Source organism: Tauraco erythrolophus, chromosome 3 (genome assembly GCF_009769465.1).
Source record: "Tauraco erythrolophus isolate bTauEry1 chromosome 3, bTauEry1.pri, whole genome shotgun sequence".
NCBI classification, from domain to species: Eukaryota; Metazoa; Chordata; class Aves; order Musophagiformes; family Musophagidae; genus Tauraco; species Tauraco erythrolophus.
The window spans coordinates 96,188,168-96,203,340 of record NC_141467.1 but is presented as its reverse complement, the minus strand read 5'-3'; the positions used below and the strand labels follow the sequence as shown (position 1 = coordinate 96,203,340).

The following is a 15,173-nucleotide window of genomic DNA, read 5'->3' as shown; positions in this document are numbered from 1 at the left end:
ATTAACCAAAAGCTTTCTTCCAAGGTGAGGACAGTCCACAGATCTTATACGGAACACTGACGCAAGACCATAGGCTGCAAGAATACCTTGTTGATCTGCCAATGAATATATCAGTGATTCTAGGGAATGTTTCAACAAATTTCCACATCTGCTATATTTCCTGAAGTGAACACACTGTAGAAGTTTGTAAAAAATCTGATCAGTTGAAGCTTCCCTATTAACAAGTGTTATGTACAAAGTGCACTTCCTCAATGGATCAATCAAATTAGGACTGAATGAAGTGCTCCAATTTGAAGATGAATATGCATACAAAAAAAGTTATCCACATCTCCAATGACAAACATAAATTGTCAATCAATGAACCCAGCACTGATTCAGACTCATACCTGCAAAGCAATAGCTAATCGAATGAGGTCAATGACCACTTCTTCATTGGCTAGTTCAATCGTGGTAAGAGCTAGAGATGTAAACAGTAGTTCAAAGTTTTTTTGGACATTGTCTTCTTCTTTACAGCCTAAGTAGATGTGTCTATACAACTGCTGACCATGCTATAAAAGACAAGAAAAGGGAACATGAATACTAAAATCACGAAATAATTTGGGTTAGAAAGGATATTTAAAGGTCCTCTAGTCCAACTCCCTACTCCAAGCAAGGCCAAACGTTGATGTTAGATCATTTTAGATAGTGAATTTAAAAAAAAAAAGGTAAAATACATGTATACACACACATACATATAGGCCAACAAGTACATGATTAATCAAAACCATTAGTTTAGTACCATAACAGCAGCTTCTCTATAAATACAGTAGTTTTATTTTATGTAGAAGTGTACAGATGGGGAAGAGGACACAGGGAATTGCACATGAATACTGTGCTGTGTGTCAGACACTGGCATTCACATCCTATTTCCTATAGTCAGAAAAAAGTTGGCCGTTTAGGAAAAAGAGAAAATAAAAAGTAAATCTGGAACCACGCTAAAGAACGTTCACGTAACTGAGGAGCTTCCAGGGTTATCCTTGTGAACATCAAATTTGTTCACTGCGCAAGGCTCCTTGAAAAGCAAACTGAGAAAAAAAATCCCTCAGATTTTGTTTCAGAACATGGGTAGGGCTCGTTTACAACTGTGCCTAGGAAGGCTCTAGCTAAGAACATGGGTTATCTAAGGAAAGACACTCAACTCCAAAAACGATGTTCCTTTCCTCATAACACTGTGTTTAATGAAGTCTTTGTAAAGAAAGTATTATTTCAACGCAAAAAAATGAAAACACAGAAAGGCAGGTTAAGAAGCAGGTTTTGCATGCAACACGACACACGACTCAGCACCACCCCAGCATTCTTCATCTGTAGATGATACAGGTCTGTACCAGTTGACACAGTTAATTTTCAAGATCTAAGGACTGATGCTTTATCTCTGGAAGTACTTGTTCAGCTTTAGAAGGAGAAAGAAAACTTATTTTTAACATCTCTTTTTCAAGCAGGACATATTCACTTAAGAAATAATAAAGTTGCTGTTAGTCTCACTATTTCTAAATCAAACATATAGTTGTTCAAATATATGTTTTATTTAGAAAAGAGGGATACAGAGCTACTAGCAAAGCACAGAAGTTAGAATGAAATAAGCACAGTAAAGGTTAGCTGTTTAAAGACGCAGTATATTTGGAAAATAAAAGTAACGAAATTATTAATCCCACTGATAAAGAATTGCACTTAGATATGAAAATAAATTATTATGGGGATTTTCTTGATAAGTAGTATCTTTCTAGAAGACTGTAAAATGCAAGAAGCTCATCTCCCTTTAAAGAAATGACAGAAATAAACTGTCTCCTGGCTTTGAGAAGGTGGACTGAGATGAATAGAGTTTTGTGTCTATGACTGATTTAATTCCATCTAATTTTAGGTACTGAAATTCCTAAGTATGATACACAATTGACTTAGGATCCCCATCTAACATCAAAAAAACCTAGATGGTCATTCAAATCTTTACGGACTTCTTAGAGGTGCTTCACCTCTCCCCTTTGATAATGCAAGGAATCTAGGAAGAGTAGGCTGCCAACATACACATCTACACTGTGTAACATTAGTAACACCTGAAACAGTATCACATAGATAATTACTGAATTTCTTCATTCCGTAAGGTTAATGTATTTTTTTAGAAGACTGTACAATTTGTTCTTGACCTGATAAGAGTCTCTTTTCCTTTCCTGCCCTCTTTTTCAGACGAGAGTGCTAACAATTCAAATATTTAGTTTGACAATTAAAATTTACACCTAGCAAAATAAGTGAATACGACTCATCCAAACTGTTTTAAATCCTAGATATTAAAATGATGAATGAAAATTTCATTCAGTTTTTACAAATACACACTACTAATAATTGCCAAAGTTGGAGTATTCTTTACATTTGTATTATTACAGTATTAACCAAAATGAGTGTAAACACACTTCAAGGAACATCAACTGTACTAACTCAGCAAGAACTTGCAGTGTTACTTAAAAGCTGCACAACTCTATTTTACATAGAATCATAGAATGGTTGGGGTTGGAAGGGACCTCAAAGATCATCTAGTTCCAACCCCCCTGCCATGGGCAGGGACACCCTCCACTAGACCAGGTTGCCCAAAGCCTCATCCAACCTGGCCTTGAACACTGCCAGAGATGCGGCATATTATTACATATGTAGTATTTTTGCCTCTGGACAAGTTAAACTGCAATTCTTCTGATTTTTATGATTAGAATATTCAATTAAGTCAGCACACTGAAGACATGCATTTTTTATTTCACAGCTAATAGGAAACAAAACCAAAACAGTATGGGATAGCTGTCAGAAATTAATCTATTTTCTCAGGCAAATAACAGTGATAAATGTTTAAAAACCTACTTGAGCTGACTTCAGTAGTTTGCAATTTTTTGTTTACAAACATACCTATACAGATGAACTATAGCTTAGGAATGACAGATCACACTAATATATATATGCATTTTTCCCACATAGAAAATAAGGTGTTTATTAAAACAAACAATTTCACTCTACAGAAGCATCACCTAAAAAAACTGATCTGTTTTTCTTTAGAACCAAACATCCTCAGAAGTCAATTGGCACCCTGGCCTGTAAAAACAATCTTGTAAGGAGGTGCATTTTTTCTTCAAAGTTAACTTTCTTTGACCTCTTTAATTAAAACATAAGACACAAGTCCCTGTACCAAGGTTTTATAAAAGACTTTTAAATAAAAAAATTATCTGAAAATACACCAAACTAAAAGCCATACCACTGAAAAACCGTTCTAATTTCATGCACACACGAGTTTTCCCTGAAGACGTAACTGAAAATTTTATTCCATGGAACCACCTCTCAAGTATCTAGAACACCTCAACATTGAAATCACTGTAATTTGAATTAAAATCACTTGATACTGATCTCTGCAAATTGTTGCAAAAACACAGTTGTAGCGAAGAAAAGCAAAGCAACTGGTTCAGTTTATCTTCTTTCAAGACAGAAAAGTTAACTTTTTCATTCTATTACCTTTTTCATGAAGCTCACGTCTTGCCTTGAGATTTTGTCTCGTTTTATCTTTAGATCAGAAACATCTGGTATTATTCTACAAAACAAGCAAAAATGTTGTTTTCACAAAAAGAAGTTGAAAAGCATGTGACATATATGAACTAGTCAAACAAATCTTGAAGCAATTTCCATTTTAATTATATCCATGTTTAACAATGGTATTTAAACTTCAATTAAAGAGGGGGAACCATAAACAGAATTGTGACAAGCACATATTTTCTTTCTCTACATAAAATACCATATTCTCTCTTCCACAGTTAAACTAGCAGGTATTTGGAATGGTCATTTAAGGTATCGTGCACTGGGGCTGACTCATAGAACTCTTGCCATCAATAAACAACACAGAGCTCCGCGCAATTATCAAAACGGCACATTAACATTTCATACCAGGAAAAATACTTTAAAATCAACAGTATTTATCATTCAGATATCAAACCAGAATCTGAAGCAGGTCACAGCAAGCCAAAAGAATTACCGTATCCCTCTGAGCTTTGCTCTGTTGTCATGCCGATCGATAAGATTATGCAGTATTTCCAAGACCAGCTGCCTTAGCTCCGAGTCTTCCATGAGTGAAGGCGACAATAACGGGTCCAGAAACGGGGGAGGAAGTGCATTAGTTATCGTTGTTGCTTTGTATCCTGAAGTCACCTGTTCATTGTTGGAAGTAAAATTAATCTCTGTCATTATTGCACCGTAAGAATTACTTGCAGTTGTCCCTCACTTTTTAGTGGGTTTGCTTTGGCATCTGAAAGGTGGATTCAAATGGAAGTATCATATTAGTTTTGAAAATTCCTAACCTCACTATGAATTTGGAAGGACTTTAACACTCACATTCAAATGAACTCCCTCATCTGTTTTAAAGTGGTCTTTCTCAGAATCCTTCCTCTACCAATACATCCAAAAGAAAAAAGGTATCATTTATGATTTATTTTTTTTTTAAAATGGCCTACGAAAAGTTGTAAGGCATAAAATGAAGATGGTAATAATTCCAATAGAGATTTTCCCATTTCAGGCTCTGAGCTGCTCATATATGGTACTGAGTATGCTCATGTGAAGAATAAAAGAGAAACAAGGGCCTATATGCACATCTTAAACATCTATGGATACTACTTTATTGCAAAAAAGAAAGCAAGCAGCAAACATCACTTTCTCAGAAGTACAGCTGGGACAGCTGACCCCAAGTGACCAAAGGGATATTCCACACCATATGACATTATGCTCAGTAATAAAATTAGGGGTAAGTTTGTCAGGGCTGCACTCGGGAACTGGCTGGGCATAAGTCCACTGGTAGTGGGCAATTGGGTTTTGTGAGGGGTTTTTTGTGGTTTCTTTGGTTTATTGGTGTTTTTCTTTTTTTTTTTTAATCACTTGTTTTTTCTAGTTTTTCTTTACTTTTGTTTCCTTTTTTTACTTACTAAACCATCTTCATCTTAACTCACTTTTCTCACTTGTACCCTTATGATTCTCTCCCGATCCCACTGGGGAAGAGTAACTGGCTGGGTGGTGCTTTGCTGCCTGCCAGGGTTAAACCACAACATGTGGCAGCATTCCTGCGGCATAAATTAACAGGTTGAAAGGAAAATGGTTGGCAGAGGACCAGGAGGGCACAGGAAGGTATCTAATCGATCATTTTGAAAATGGAAAATTACTAATATTACAAGAAGTAAGGCTATGAGTAAAAGTGTGTACTTTTAATGAAGTGTCATATTTTAATTGCCTGTACAACACTGTCTGCCTGTGTGTATGCACAAAATCAGACTAATTATGTTATGAAGTGTTATTCTTTTGTGAAGAACACATCATGTATAGTGCTCTGTTCAGTACACAGAAAAGGAAGGGTTCAGCAGCTTTTAGTTCTTCATTCTGTGTGTGTGGACTTCACCTTATATTCCACAATAAAAGCTTTGCTCTCAACACAAATTCCTTCCCGCATTTTTTTCCATAATATTTGTCAATGTCTAAGTAACTCATTAAGCATCAAAACATTCACTTTCACATCTTTGTGCCAAGACGGGTGTTGTGGTTTGGCCTGGCAGGCAGCTGAACACCACTCAGCTGTTCACTCACTCTCCACTCCTCCCAGTGGGATGGTGGAGAGAATTGGAAAAAAAGTAAAACTTGTGGGTTGAGATAAAGACAGCTTAACAGGCCACAAAAGAAAGGGAAAATAATAATAGTGATAAAAAAATATGCAAAACAAGTGATGCACAATGCAACTGCTCACTACCTGCTAACTGATGCCCAGTCAGTCACTTGGCAGCAGTGGCTGTCCCCCAGCCAACTCCCCCCCAGTGGTGGTGTTTGGCATGATGTCACTATGGTCTGGAACATTTCTTGGTCAGTTGGGGTCAGCTGTCCCAGTCGTGTCCCTTCCCAGCTTCTTGTGCACCTCTGGCCTCCTCACTGGCAGGGCAGTATGAGAAGCTAAAAAGTCCTTGACTTAGTGTAAGCCCTGCTCAGCAACAGCTAAAACAGTGTGTTAGCAACATTATTCTCATCCTAGATCCAAAACATAGCATTATACCAGCTACTGGGAAGAAAATTAACTCTATCCCTGTCAAAAACAGGACAATGGGATTTTACTTCTATTCTAAAAGAGGATCCAAAACAAAGTTCAGTGTCAAAATGTAAAACTCCTTCCACACACACAATTTGAATCCCTTAAAGCATAAATACAGGCTATGCAGCACCCCAAATAATTACAATTCTTATGGACTTAAACATTTCCATTAAAGACTGGTGAGATGAATATTGTTAGGAACAGTTAAGGCATAGCTGAGTCTATCTTTAATGAAGATAATGTGCAAAATGACCCCCTAAGATCCTTTCTAACATGTTTTCTATCCTTAAATTGCAACTATGAATGCTCAGCTCTTCTGCAAGCCAGAATCTAGGATTTCATATTCTGACAAGCAAAGTACAGTTTAACCGATTTGCCTAATACCACATACAAATTTCATGTCAAAGCAGGGACAGAAACTCATTTTCCAGAAAGGTATTCTGCTACTTTAGTCACGAAGTAATTTGTTATGCTATTTCCCCTACTTCAGTCACTAAACAGTTTTCAGCTTCTTCAGCAAGAAAAGAAGCCAGGATTCCACAGGCAAGAGCCTCCTTTACTATCCACTTCTGACTCTTACCATCGGGATGTATTTCCAGAAATACGCTTTGAAGGTTTACTGATGAAAAATGTATTTCTGATAAAACATTTAATTGTACTTTACAAGAAACTTGGAAAATACTAGAAAGGAAAGAACAATGGTGCCTGAGGCTCTAAGGGCTTGGAGATAGTTAGCTTTTCTGGTGTCAGAGACTAAAGTGATTGTACTTTGATGTTGCCAGCATTGCTGGCAAAACTAGTCAACTCAACTCAGTCTACGATTTTCTTTTGGATTTGCAGATCCAATTATAACTGATAGTGCTATAAGAGATGGGGCAACATTTCTTGAGCTGCTTGTAATGTAAGTAGAGAAAAACACTGTCACAATTTCACTCCGTAGAACTGCAGATCTAGGTAATATGAAGGTATGTTTAAATTCATAACACAGAGTTGCAACACTGTACTCACACGTATAAACATATACATAAAATGAAACATTATGTGCTAATAACATAATATACTGAACACAGAAGGCTTACCATAAGCAAAGATCTCAATAACATGATTTGAATCCTCCTAGTTCCCAAATCTCTACAATTGGAGAAAAAGTTGAAAATTAGTTTCTTTGCATATCTTCAAAATATGATTCTACTCCAGACATCTAACAACGTTTTTAACAAGTGAATACAGCAGTCTTGGAAGGGATGCTGGATGACCACAAATAAGGGGCAAATATCTCCAAACGAGATGCAATAACTAAATGTTTTTGAAAGGGACATTTATAGGAAGGCTTAAAAAAACAAGCAGACAAAATTGAAAAAAAGGTAAATGATATATGTGAAGCAGATCTAAATCTTCATGCTTCATTCAGAAATCTCATTGTATCTGAAAAGTTCAACTGCTACATGCTTGACTTAATTTTCACAAGCGTCAGTGCTCAGAATTTCTTCTGAATTAAAATGCAGTTGAGATTTTTAGGAAACCAGAATGCTTCCTATTTAAGTCACACCCCAAAACTTTGAGACTGAAAAAAAAATTATCTGTAGAATCAGCAAGAAAAACTGAAAGAACCCTCGGTTTTCAGATCACAGGAAGGTACAGAGAACACTAAACCTGTTCTTCATCTGTTATCATTTTCCATCTGCTGGTACTAAAAGAAGTTAAATACTTATTGGTACACAGTCACATATATGCTGTTCTTGCAACAGCTTACAAGATAAAAGTGCACTTGGAATGAATTGCTCCATTCAAAAAGACTATTTCAAGAAAGTAAAAAAGGTACAAACCCCTTTGTTCACCAAACAGCATAAAGAAAGAGCAAGCCTCTTCACAAAAGATGGCCCCTACATAACCTTCCATCTTCCCAGGCTATAATCCTGGCTATATCCAGTTGGCAGTACCATTCAAATGTTTTGTGCAGCAGAGACCAAACGTTCAGGTAAGTAATGCAAGACTGTAGCAGCAGTCAGAAAGCCTGCTTTATTCAGAATGACATATGCACACCATAATAACATACTACTCAGTCCCATGTTTACAAGGAACCCATAAAGGAAAATTGTAGTAGTTAAAAAGCCAACAAAAAATCCTCCAAATCAAGTGGTAATCCAAGGACAGAATTCTAAATGGATCTGTATTTCAAATACCTTCTTAATGAGCAATAGTCTGGAACAGACAGATTTCTGTCTTCCACGGAATAGTGCCCTACACTGCGGGGACACAATACTGTACGAAAAGCTACCAAGAAGCCAGAAGAATGACAATGACTTCCCACTTAAGCTAGCAGGGGGTCAGACATAAGTGGTACAAAATATTCATGCATACCTGGAAAGAATAGCTGAAACCTTTCCAGTGACTTTCCCCATACTGAGCAAAATAACTATTCACTTTACAGAGAAAATTATTACTTCAGTGTATGGCAGATTTTAATTACGAGTTTATTACAGGAGTCTGCCCACCCATAGCTTTTGTCCATTTCCAAATACATAGGGAAAATTTAAACCAAAACAAATTCACTGGAATCCATCACAGAGGCTAGAAGCAAGGACAGGTAACCTGAGAGGAATACAGAGAAATTGTCCGAGCAACCAGGGATCAGGTAAGGAAAGATGGAATTAAATCTGGCCAGGGACATGAAGGGCAACAAGAAAAGCTTCTATAGATACGTCGGTGATAAAAGGAGGACTAGGGAAAATGTGGTCCCTCTCTGGAAGGAAATGGGAGACCTGGTTACCCAGGACATGGAGAAGGCTGAGGTTCTCAACGACTTCTTTGCCTCAGTCTTCACTGGCAAGTGCTCCAGCCGCACAGCCCAAGTCACAGAAGGCAAAGGCAGGGACTGGGAGAATGAAGAACCGCCCACTGTAGGAGAAGATCAGGTTTGAGACCATCTAAAGAGCCTGAAGGTGCTCGATTCCATGGGATGTGATGAGATGCATCTGTGGGTCCTGAAAGAACTGGCAGATGAAGTTGCTAAGCCACTACCCATCATATTTGAGAAGCTGTGGCAGTCCAATGAAGTTTCCACCAAATGGAAAAAGGGAAACATAGCCCCCATTTTTAAAAAGGCAAAAAAGACACAGGGAACTACAGGCCAGTCAGTCTCACCTGTGTGCCTGGCAAGATCACAGAGCAGATCCTCCTAGCAACTATGCTAAAGCACATGGAGAAAAACAAAGTGACTGGTGACAGCCAACATGGCTTCACTAAGGGCATATTGTGCTTAACAAATTTGGTGGCCTTCTACCATGGGATTACAGCATTGGTGGATAAGGAACTGGCTGGATGGTCACACTCAAAGAGTTGCAGTCAATAGCTCAATGTTCAAGTGGAGACCACTGACGAGTAGCATTCCTCAGCGGTCAGTATTGGAGCTGACATCGTTTTCCATGTTTGTCGGTGACGCAGTCAGTGGGATTGAGTGCACCCTCAGCAAGTTTGCTGACAACAGCAAGCTGTGTGGTGTGGCCAACACGCTGGAGGGAAGGGATGCCATCCAGAGGGACCTTGACAGGCTGGAGAGGTGGGCCTGTGCAAATCTCATGAAGTTTAACAAGGTCCTGCACGTGGGTCAGAGCAATCCAAGCACAAGTACAGGCTGAGTGGAGAACAGATTGAGAGCAGCCCTGAGGAAAAGGACTTCGGAGTGCTGGTTGATGAGAAGATCAACACAAGCCAGCAATGTGCGCTGGCAGTCCAGAAAGTCATCCGTTATCCTGGGCTGGATACGGTACCCCACCTGGAGTAACACGTTCAGCTCCGGGGACTCCAACATAAGAAGGACATGGACCTACTGGAGTGAGTCCAGAGGAGGGCCACGAAGATGATAAAAGGGCTGGAGCAGCTCTCCTATGAAGACAGGCTGAGAGAGTTGAGGTGGTTCAGTCTGGAGAAGAGAAGGCTCCAAGCAGACCTCCTAGCAGCCTTCTACTACTTAAAAGTGGGCCTACAAAAATGCTGGAGAGAAGAGAATGTAATAACAGGTCAAGGGGCAACGGCTTTAAACTGAAAGAGGTTGATTTTGATTAGATCTAAGGAAGAAATTTTTCCCTCTGAGGGTGGTGAGGCACTGGAACAGGTTGCCCAGAGAAGTTGTAGATAACCCATCCCTGGAAGTGTTCAAGGCCAAGCTGGAAGAAGGTTTGAGCTACCTGATCTAGGGGAAGGTGTCCCTGGCCATTGCAGGGAGGCTGGAACTAGATGATTTTCAAGGTCCTTTCGAACTCAAACGATTCTATGATTCTATGAATTTCTGTATTTTATTTCTTAATCTGAAGTCAGCTTGTACAGAATGAAGAAAAAAAGAAAAAACATTTGTAAATTATGCAGCTATTTGAAAAAATGGTGTCATAGTTCAATTTCTCTGTTTCACAAAACAAATACATAAGAAGTTACAGAACTGAGCACCATTAAAAAGATAATTTCAGAAACATTTGTACAGATGTGGAGAAAAGAAATTTTTTAGTTCAAAACAAGTTGCATTCCACTAAGGTATTTCCTATCTGTAATGTGTTTGGAGATTGATTTCATACTGCTGACACTGTGCTTGCCTTGATTCTGAATGGTATTTAATACAAACCCTAATGAGTCAGAATTCATATTTCACTTTTAATTTTTTTCATTTTTTAATTTATCATTGGGATCGTAAAATCTAAATTTTTAATTGGAAATTTAAAAACGTAGGCTATACAAACCCAAGGTGACTGGTATCCAGTGATTGTGAAGTTGTTCCCAACACAGGTACTTTTCCCATGATGAACATCATAATCTCTGATCTCTGGTAATCTGGGAGATTGCTTCCAAAAAAACCTAAATAAAAACAGACTGAAATCACAGAAGGGAACAAATACAGGACCCTTCTCTTTATAAGAAAAGCTTTATGAATACAAGGAATACATTTTCAAGGTCAAAATAGATGAAGAATAAAACTATTAGTTTTAGGGCATAATAGTCACATTTCTGTTTCTGCTGAATGGCTTTGCAGAATCTTTTCATGACACTCACTTTCTTCTTCGAATCCTAAAACTTTCTAATTTTATCCTCCTTTAAATATAAAGTTTAAACGTAAATTTGTGACATCTGTTAATTTGCAATTAGTGAGGAACTGGAAGTGTTTCTCGTGGAACACATTGTTGTTGTTTTTGCCTGAAGTCACCGTTGAATATTACAGGTGCACGAACAGAAATCTCAGAAGCATACTGGCATTACACGACCATGGCTTAAGAGACCGCCGAGGCGAGCAGCTCCAGGGCCAGGGGATCAGCAGCAGAGAGCTCTAGTGTGGTGCACAGGGGAGCTCCTGAACCTCGGTAACGACAGGGGAGCAGAGACACCCACCAGGAGCCTGTAGCTCACGCGACACTGGCTGAGGAGACCTGAGAGGGGCCAGGAGTAACCATGGCCAAGCCTCTACATGTATAAAAGAAACTCCTGAGGAGTGCTAGTGACCAGAAGCAGCGTAGTAGTTGGCACACAAAAAGGGTGCTGTAGCTCTGATGGCTCAACCAGAGAGCAATGGCATCCACTCGGCAGAAAGCCATGGCTTCTCTAAACTCTGTGCTCACCATGACAAACGCAACTTCCCAGACAGAGCATTTGTTACTGTGTCCCACAGTATCCTTCTGGACAAAGCGCCCAGCAAACAGCCAGACAAGTCCATAATATGCTGGGTGAGCAACTGGTTGACAGGTCAGTCTCACTATAGTAAATGGGTTACATCAGGCTGGTGGCTGATGAACCCCCAGTGGGGTTCCCCAGGGCTTGATTTTAGGGACAGTGCTCTTCTATGTTTTTATAAATGATCTGGAGGAAGGAATTGAATGTACATGATTTAAGTTTGCTGGCGATGCTAAACTAGGAGGAGCTATGGACTCCCTCAAGGGTAGAGAGGCCTTACAGAGAGATCTGGATAGACTAGATAGCTGGGCAATCACTAACCATATGAAATTTAACAAGAGCAATTGGAGGCTTCTGCACCTGGGATGGGGTAATCCTGGTTATACATACAAGTTGGGGGAGGAGAGGCTGGACAGTCGCCCTGCAGAAAGAGATCTGGGGTCCGGGTTGATGGCAAGTTGAATAGGAGTCAACAGTGTGCCCTGGCAGTCAAAAGGGCCAACTGTGTCCTGAGGTGCAACAAGCACAGCATAGCTAGCCGACTGAAGGAGGTGATTGTCTCACTCTACACTGCACTGGTGTAGCCCCACCTCGAGTACTGTGTGCAGTTTTGGGTGCCTCAATATAACTACTATATTATGTGTCCATCAAACTACTATAGTGTGTCCAGAGGAGGGTGACCAATATGGTGAAAATCCTTGAGGGCAAGACTTACAAGGAGCAGCTGAGGTCACTTGGTTTGTTCAGCTTGGAGAAGAGAAGGCTTAGGGGTGACCTCATCGCAGTCTACAACTTTCTCAAGGAGGGCTGTGGAGGGGGAGGTGCTGATCTCTCTCTGGTGACCAGTGACAGGACATGAGGAAATGGAATGAAGCTGCATCACGGGGAGTTCAGATTGGACATTAGGAAAAGGTTCTTCAGTGAGAGGGATGGTCACTGGAACAGGATCCCCAGGTAAGTGGTCAGGGCACCAAGACTCTCGGAGTTCAAGAAGCACCTGCATGATGCTTTTAGTCATATGGTTTAGTTTTAGGTAGTGCTGTGAGGAGGAGGGAGTTGGACTCAATGATCCTTATGGGTTCCTTCCAACTTTTTCAACTCGAGATTATTCTATTCTATTCTATTCTATTCTATTCTATTCTATTCTATTCTATTCTATTCTATTCTATTCTATTCTATTCTATTCTATTCTATTCTATTCCCGTGCAACAGTATAAATGCAACTTTTATAGAAAGAACATTTACTTTAAAAGGTTGGGTTGTGTGTTTTTTGAGATTTTTTTGAGGGGCGGGATTTAGTATTTTAACATGCAGTTCTACTGTAATAATGAGAAATAATCTACTACATATTTGCTACTGCTCTAGAAAGCTTCAAGGCATAAGTAAAGGTACAGATAAGTGAACAACATTTAAATTACATTCCCCCTTGTTCTTTAAGTAAAGGAACACACATCATAAATGCACTGCAATACATATCACTACCATAAAAAGAATATCTGAAAAAAGGGGAGAGGCTATTTTAATGAAATCTTTTACAGAAATTGTAGCTCTCATTTTCAGTATTGTGCTTAAAAGCACGTCAGTGAAGTCGCGGTAGCAGCACCGGCCATTAGGTGTCATTGTTGGTGCTATGTTTAACATTGGCTTCTACAAATTTTCAGGTAGTACCTACTAAAATATATAACTGTATATGATTGCTTGCAATATGAATTGCATAAAAGGAGTAATATTAGTTCTGTACTAAAGGTACAGAATGATGTCTATATCTCAAGGGCCATATAATAATATAACCAACAAATTTATTATAAGTCCACCAGCATTTTTAACATTCATTGAGCTTCTTGGCTATTTGCACAGTTGACAAGCAAACAAACAGTCTTTCAGAAGACAAATCTGTAAAGCGAGCCTGAGATTTAGAAGCAAGTACAATCAGAGGTATCACACTTGTCATTATTCCTTTTCGATTCAACCTGTTTTAACATCATCTCATTGAGGAAGGGGGAGAAGGGGAGGAATTTTTCGTGAGCCTATCTTACTGTCATTACTCACCAATGGTTTGAATAATAGCGTTCTGGACAATCCTCTCATCGCTCTCCTTGGAGCTTGTGCTGAAAGTGGCACTTCCCGCTGAACTGCGCCTGTCGCTCAGCTCAAAGTCAACACTGATGCGCAAGTGCTTCAACAAGGTATTAAAAACCTCCAGAACTGTTGGGCCTGGAAACAACACATAACAATGATTGCACCTGCCACGGGAAAGATGCTTTAGGAAAATGAGAGCTAATCACTTCAATCCCTTTTCCGAAGAAATCAGATTAAGCTGGAAAGAACACATGAAATACACTGTTTGAAGGATACAGCCTAGGGGTAAACTTTTGAAATGTGCTTACACCCTGGTATTTTAGAAATTATTTTGGAATCAGGAAATGCAGTCAAGTATATATATATGTGTAATCCAGTACTATTAAGTTGTAAAGGGTCTGGCTAGGATGGAGTTAACTTTCTTCTTAGCAGTCTGGGTGGTGCTGTGCTTTGGATTTGTGACTAAAATACTGTTGACAACACACCAGTGTTTCAGCTGTTGCTGAACAGTGCTAGCAAGTGTCAAGGCTTTTCCTTTTTCCCACTCTGTCCCTACAGAGAGTAGGCTGGGGTGTGCAAGAAACTGCGAGGGGACACAGACCGGGAGAGCTGACCCAAACTGACCAAAGGGATATTCCATGCCATGTAATGTCATGTTCAGCAATAAAAGTTCAACAAGGCCAAGTGCAAGGACCTGCACGTCAGTCGGGGCAATCCCAAGCACAAGTACAGGCTGGGCGGAGAATGGATTGAGAGCAGCCCTGAGGAAAAGGACTTGGGAGTGCTGGTGGATGAGAAGCTCAACATGAGCCGGCAATGTGAACTGGCAGCCCAGAAAGCCAACCGTGTCCTGGGCTGTATCAAAAGAAGTGTGGCCAGCAGGCCGAGGGAGGTGATTGCCCCTCTACTCAGCTCTCATGAGACCCCACCTGGAATACTGTGTTCAGCTCTGGAGTCCCCAACACAAGAAGGACATGGAGCTACTGGAACGAGTGCAGAGGAGGGCCATGAAGATGATCAGAGGGCTGGAGCACCTCTGCTATGAAGACAGGCTGAGAGAGTTGGGGCTGTTCAGTCTGGAGAAGAGAAGGCTCCGGGGTGATCTTATAGCAGCCTTCCAGTACTTAAAGGGAGCCTACAGGAAAGCTGGAGAGGGACTTTTTACAAGGGTGTGTAGTGATAGGACAAGGGGCAATGGATTTAAACTGAAAGAGGGCAGATTTAGGTTAGATATAAGAAAGAAATTCTTCACTTTGAGGGTGGTGAGGTACTGGAAGAGGTTGCCCAGAGGAGTTGTGGATGCCCCATCCCTGGAAGTGTCCAA

At 39.9% G+C, this 15,173-nt stretch overlaps 1 protein-coding gene across 4 annotated transcripts in view; it reads right to left on the bottom strand.

Moving 5' to 3' along the window:
- Positions 1-15,173, bottom strand: part of EFR3A (EFR3 homolog A) — a 68,252-nt gene that overhangs the window by 16,088 nt on the left and 36,991 nt on the right. For all 4 annotated transcript variants that reach the window (XM_086608850.1, XM_086608851.1, XM_086608852.1 and 1 more), the window contains exons 10-15: positions 13,820-13,984; positions 10,849-10,963; positions 7,198-7,249; positions 4,034-4,206; positions 3,520-3,595; positions 387-548 (exon numbers count right to left, since the gene is read on the bottom strand). In XM_086608850.1, the coding sequence (XP_086464976.1) occupies positions 387-548; positions 3,520-3,595; positions 4,034-4,206; positions 7,198-7,249; positions 10,849-10,963; positions 13,820-13,984 (743 nt within the window). The remainder of the gene's footprint in view (positions 1-386; positions 549-3,519; positions 3,596-4,033; positions 4,207-7,197; positions 7,250-10,848; positions 10,964-13,819; positions 13,985-15,173) is intronic.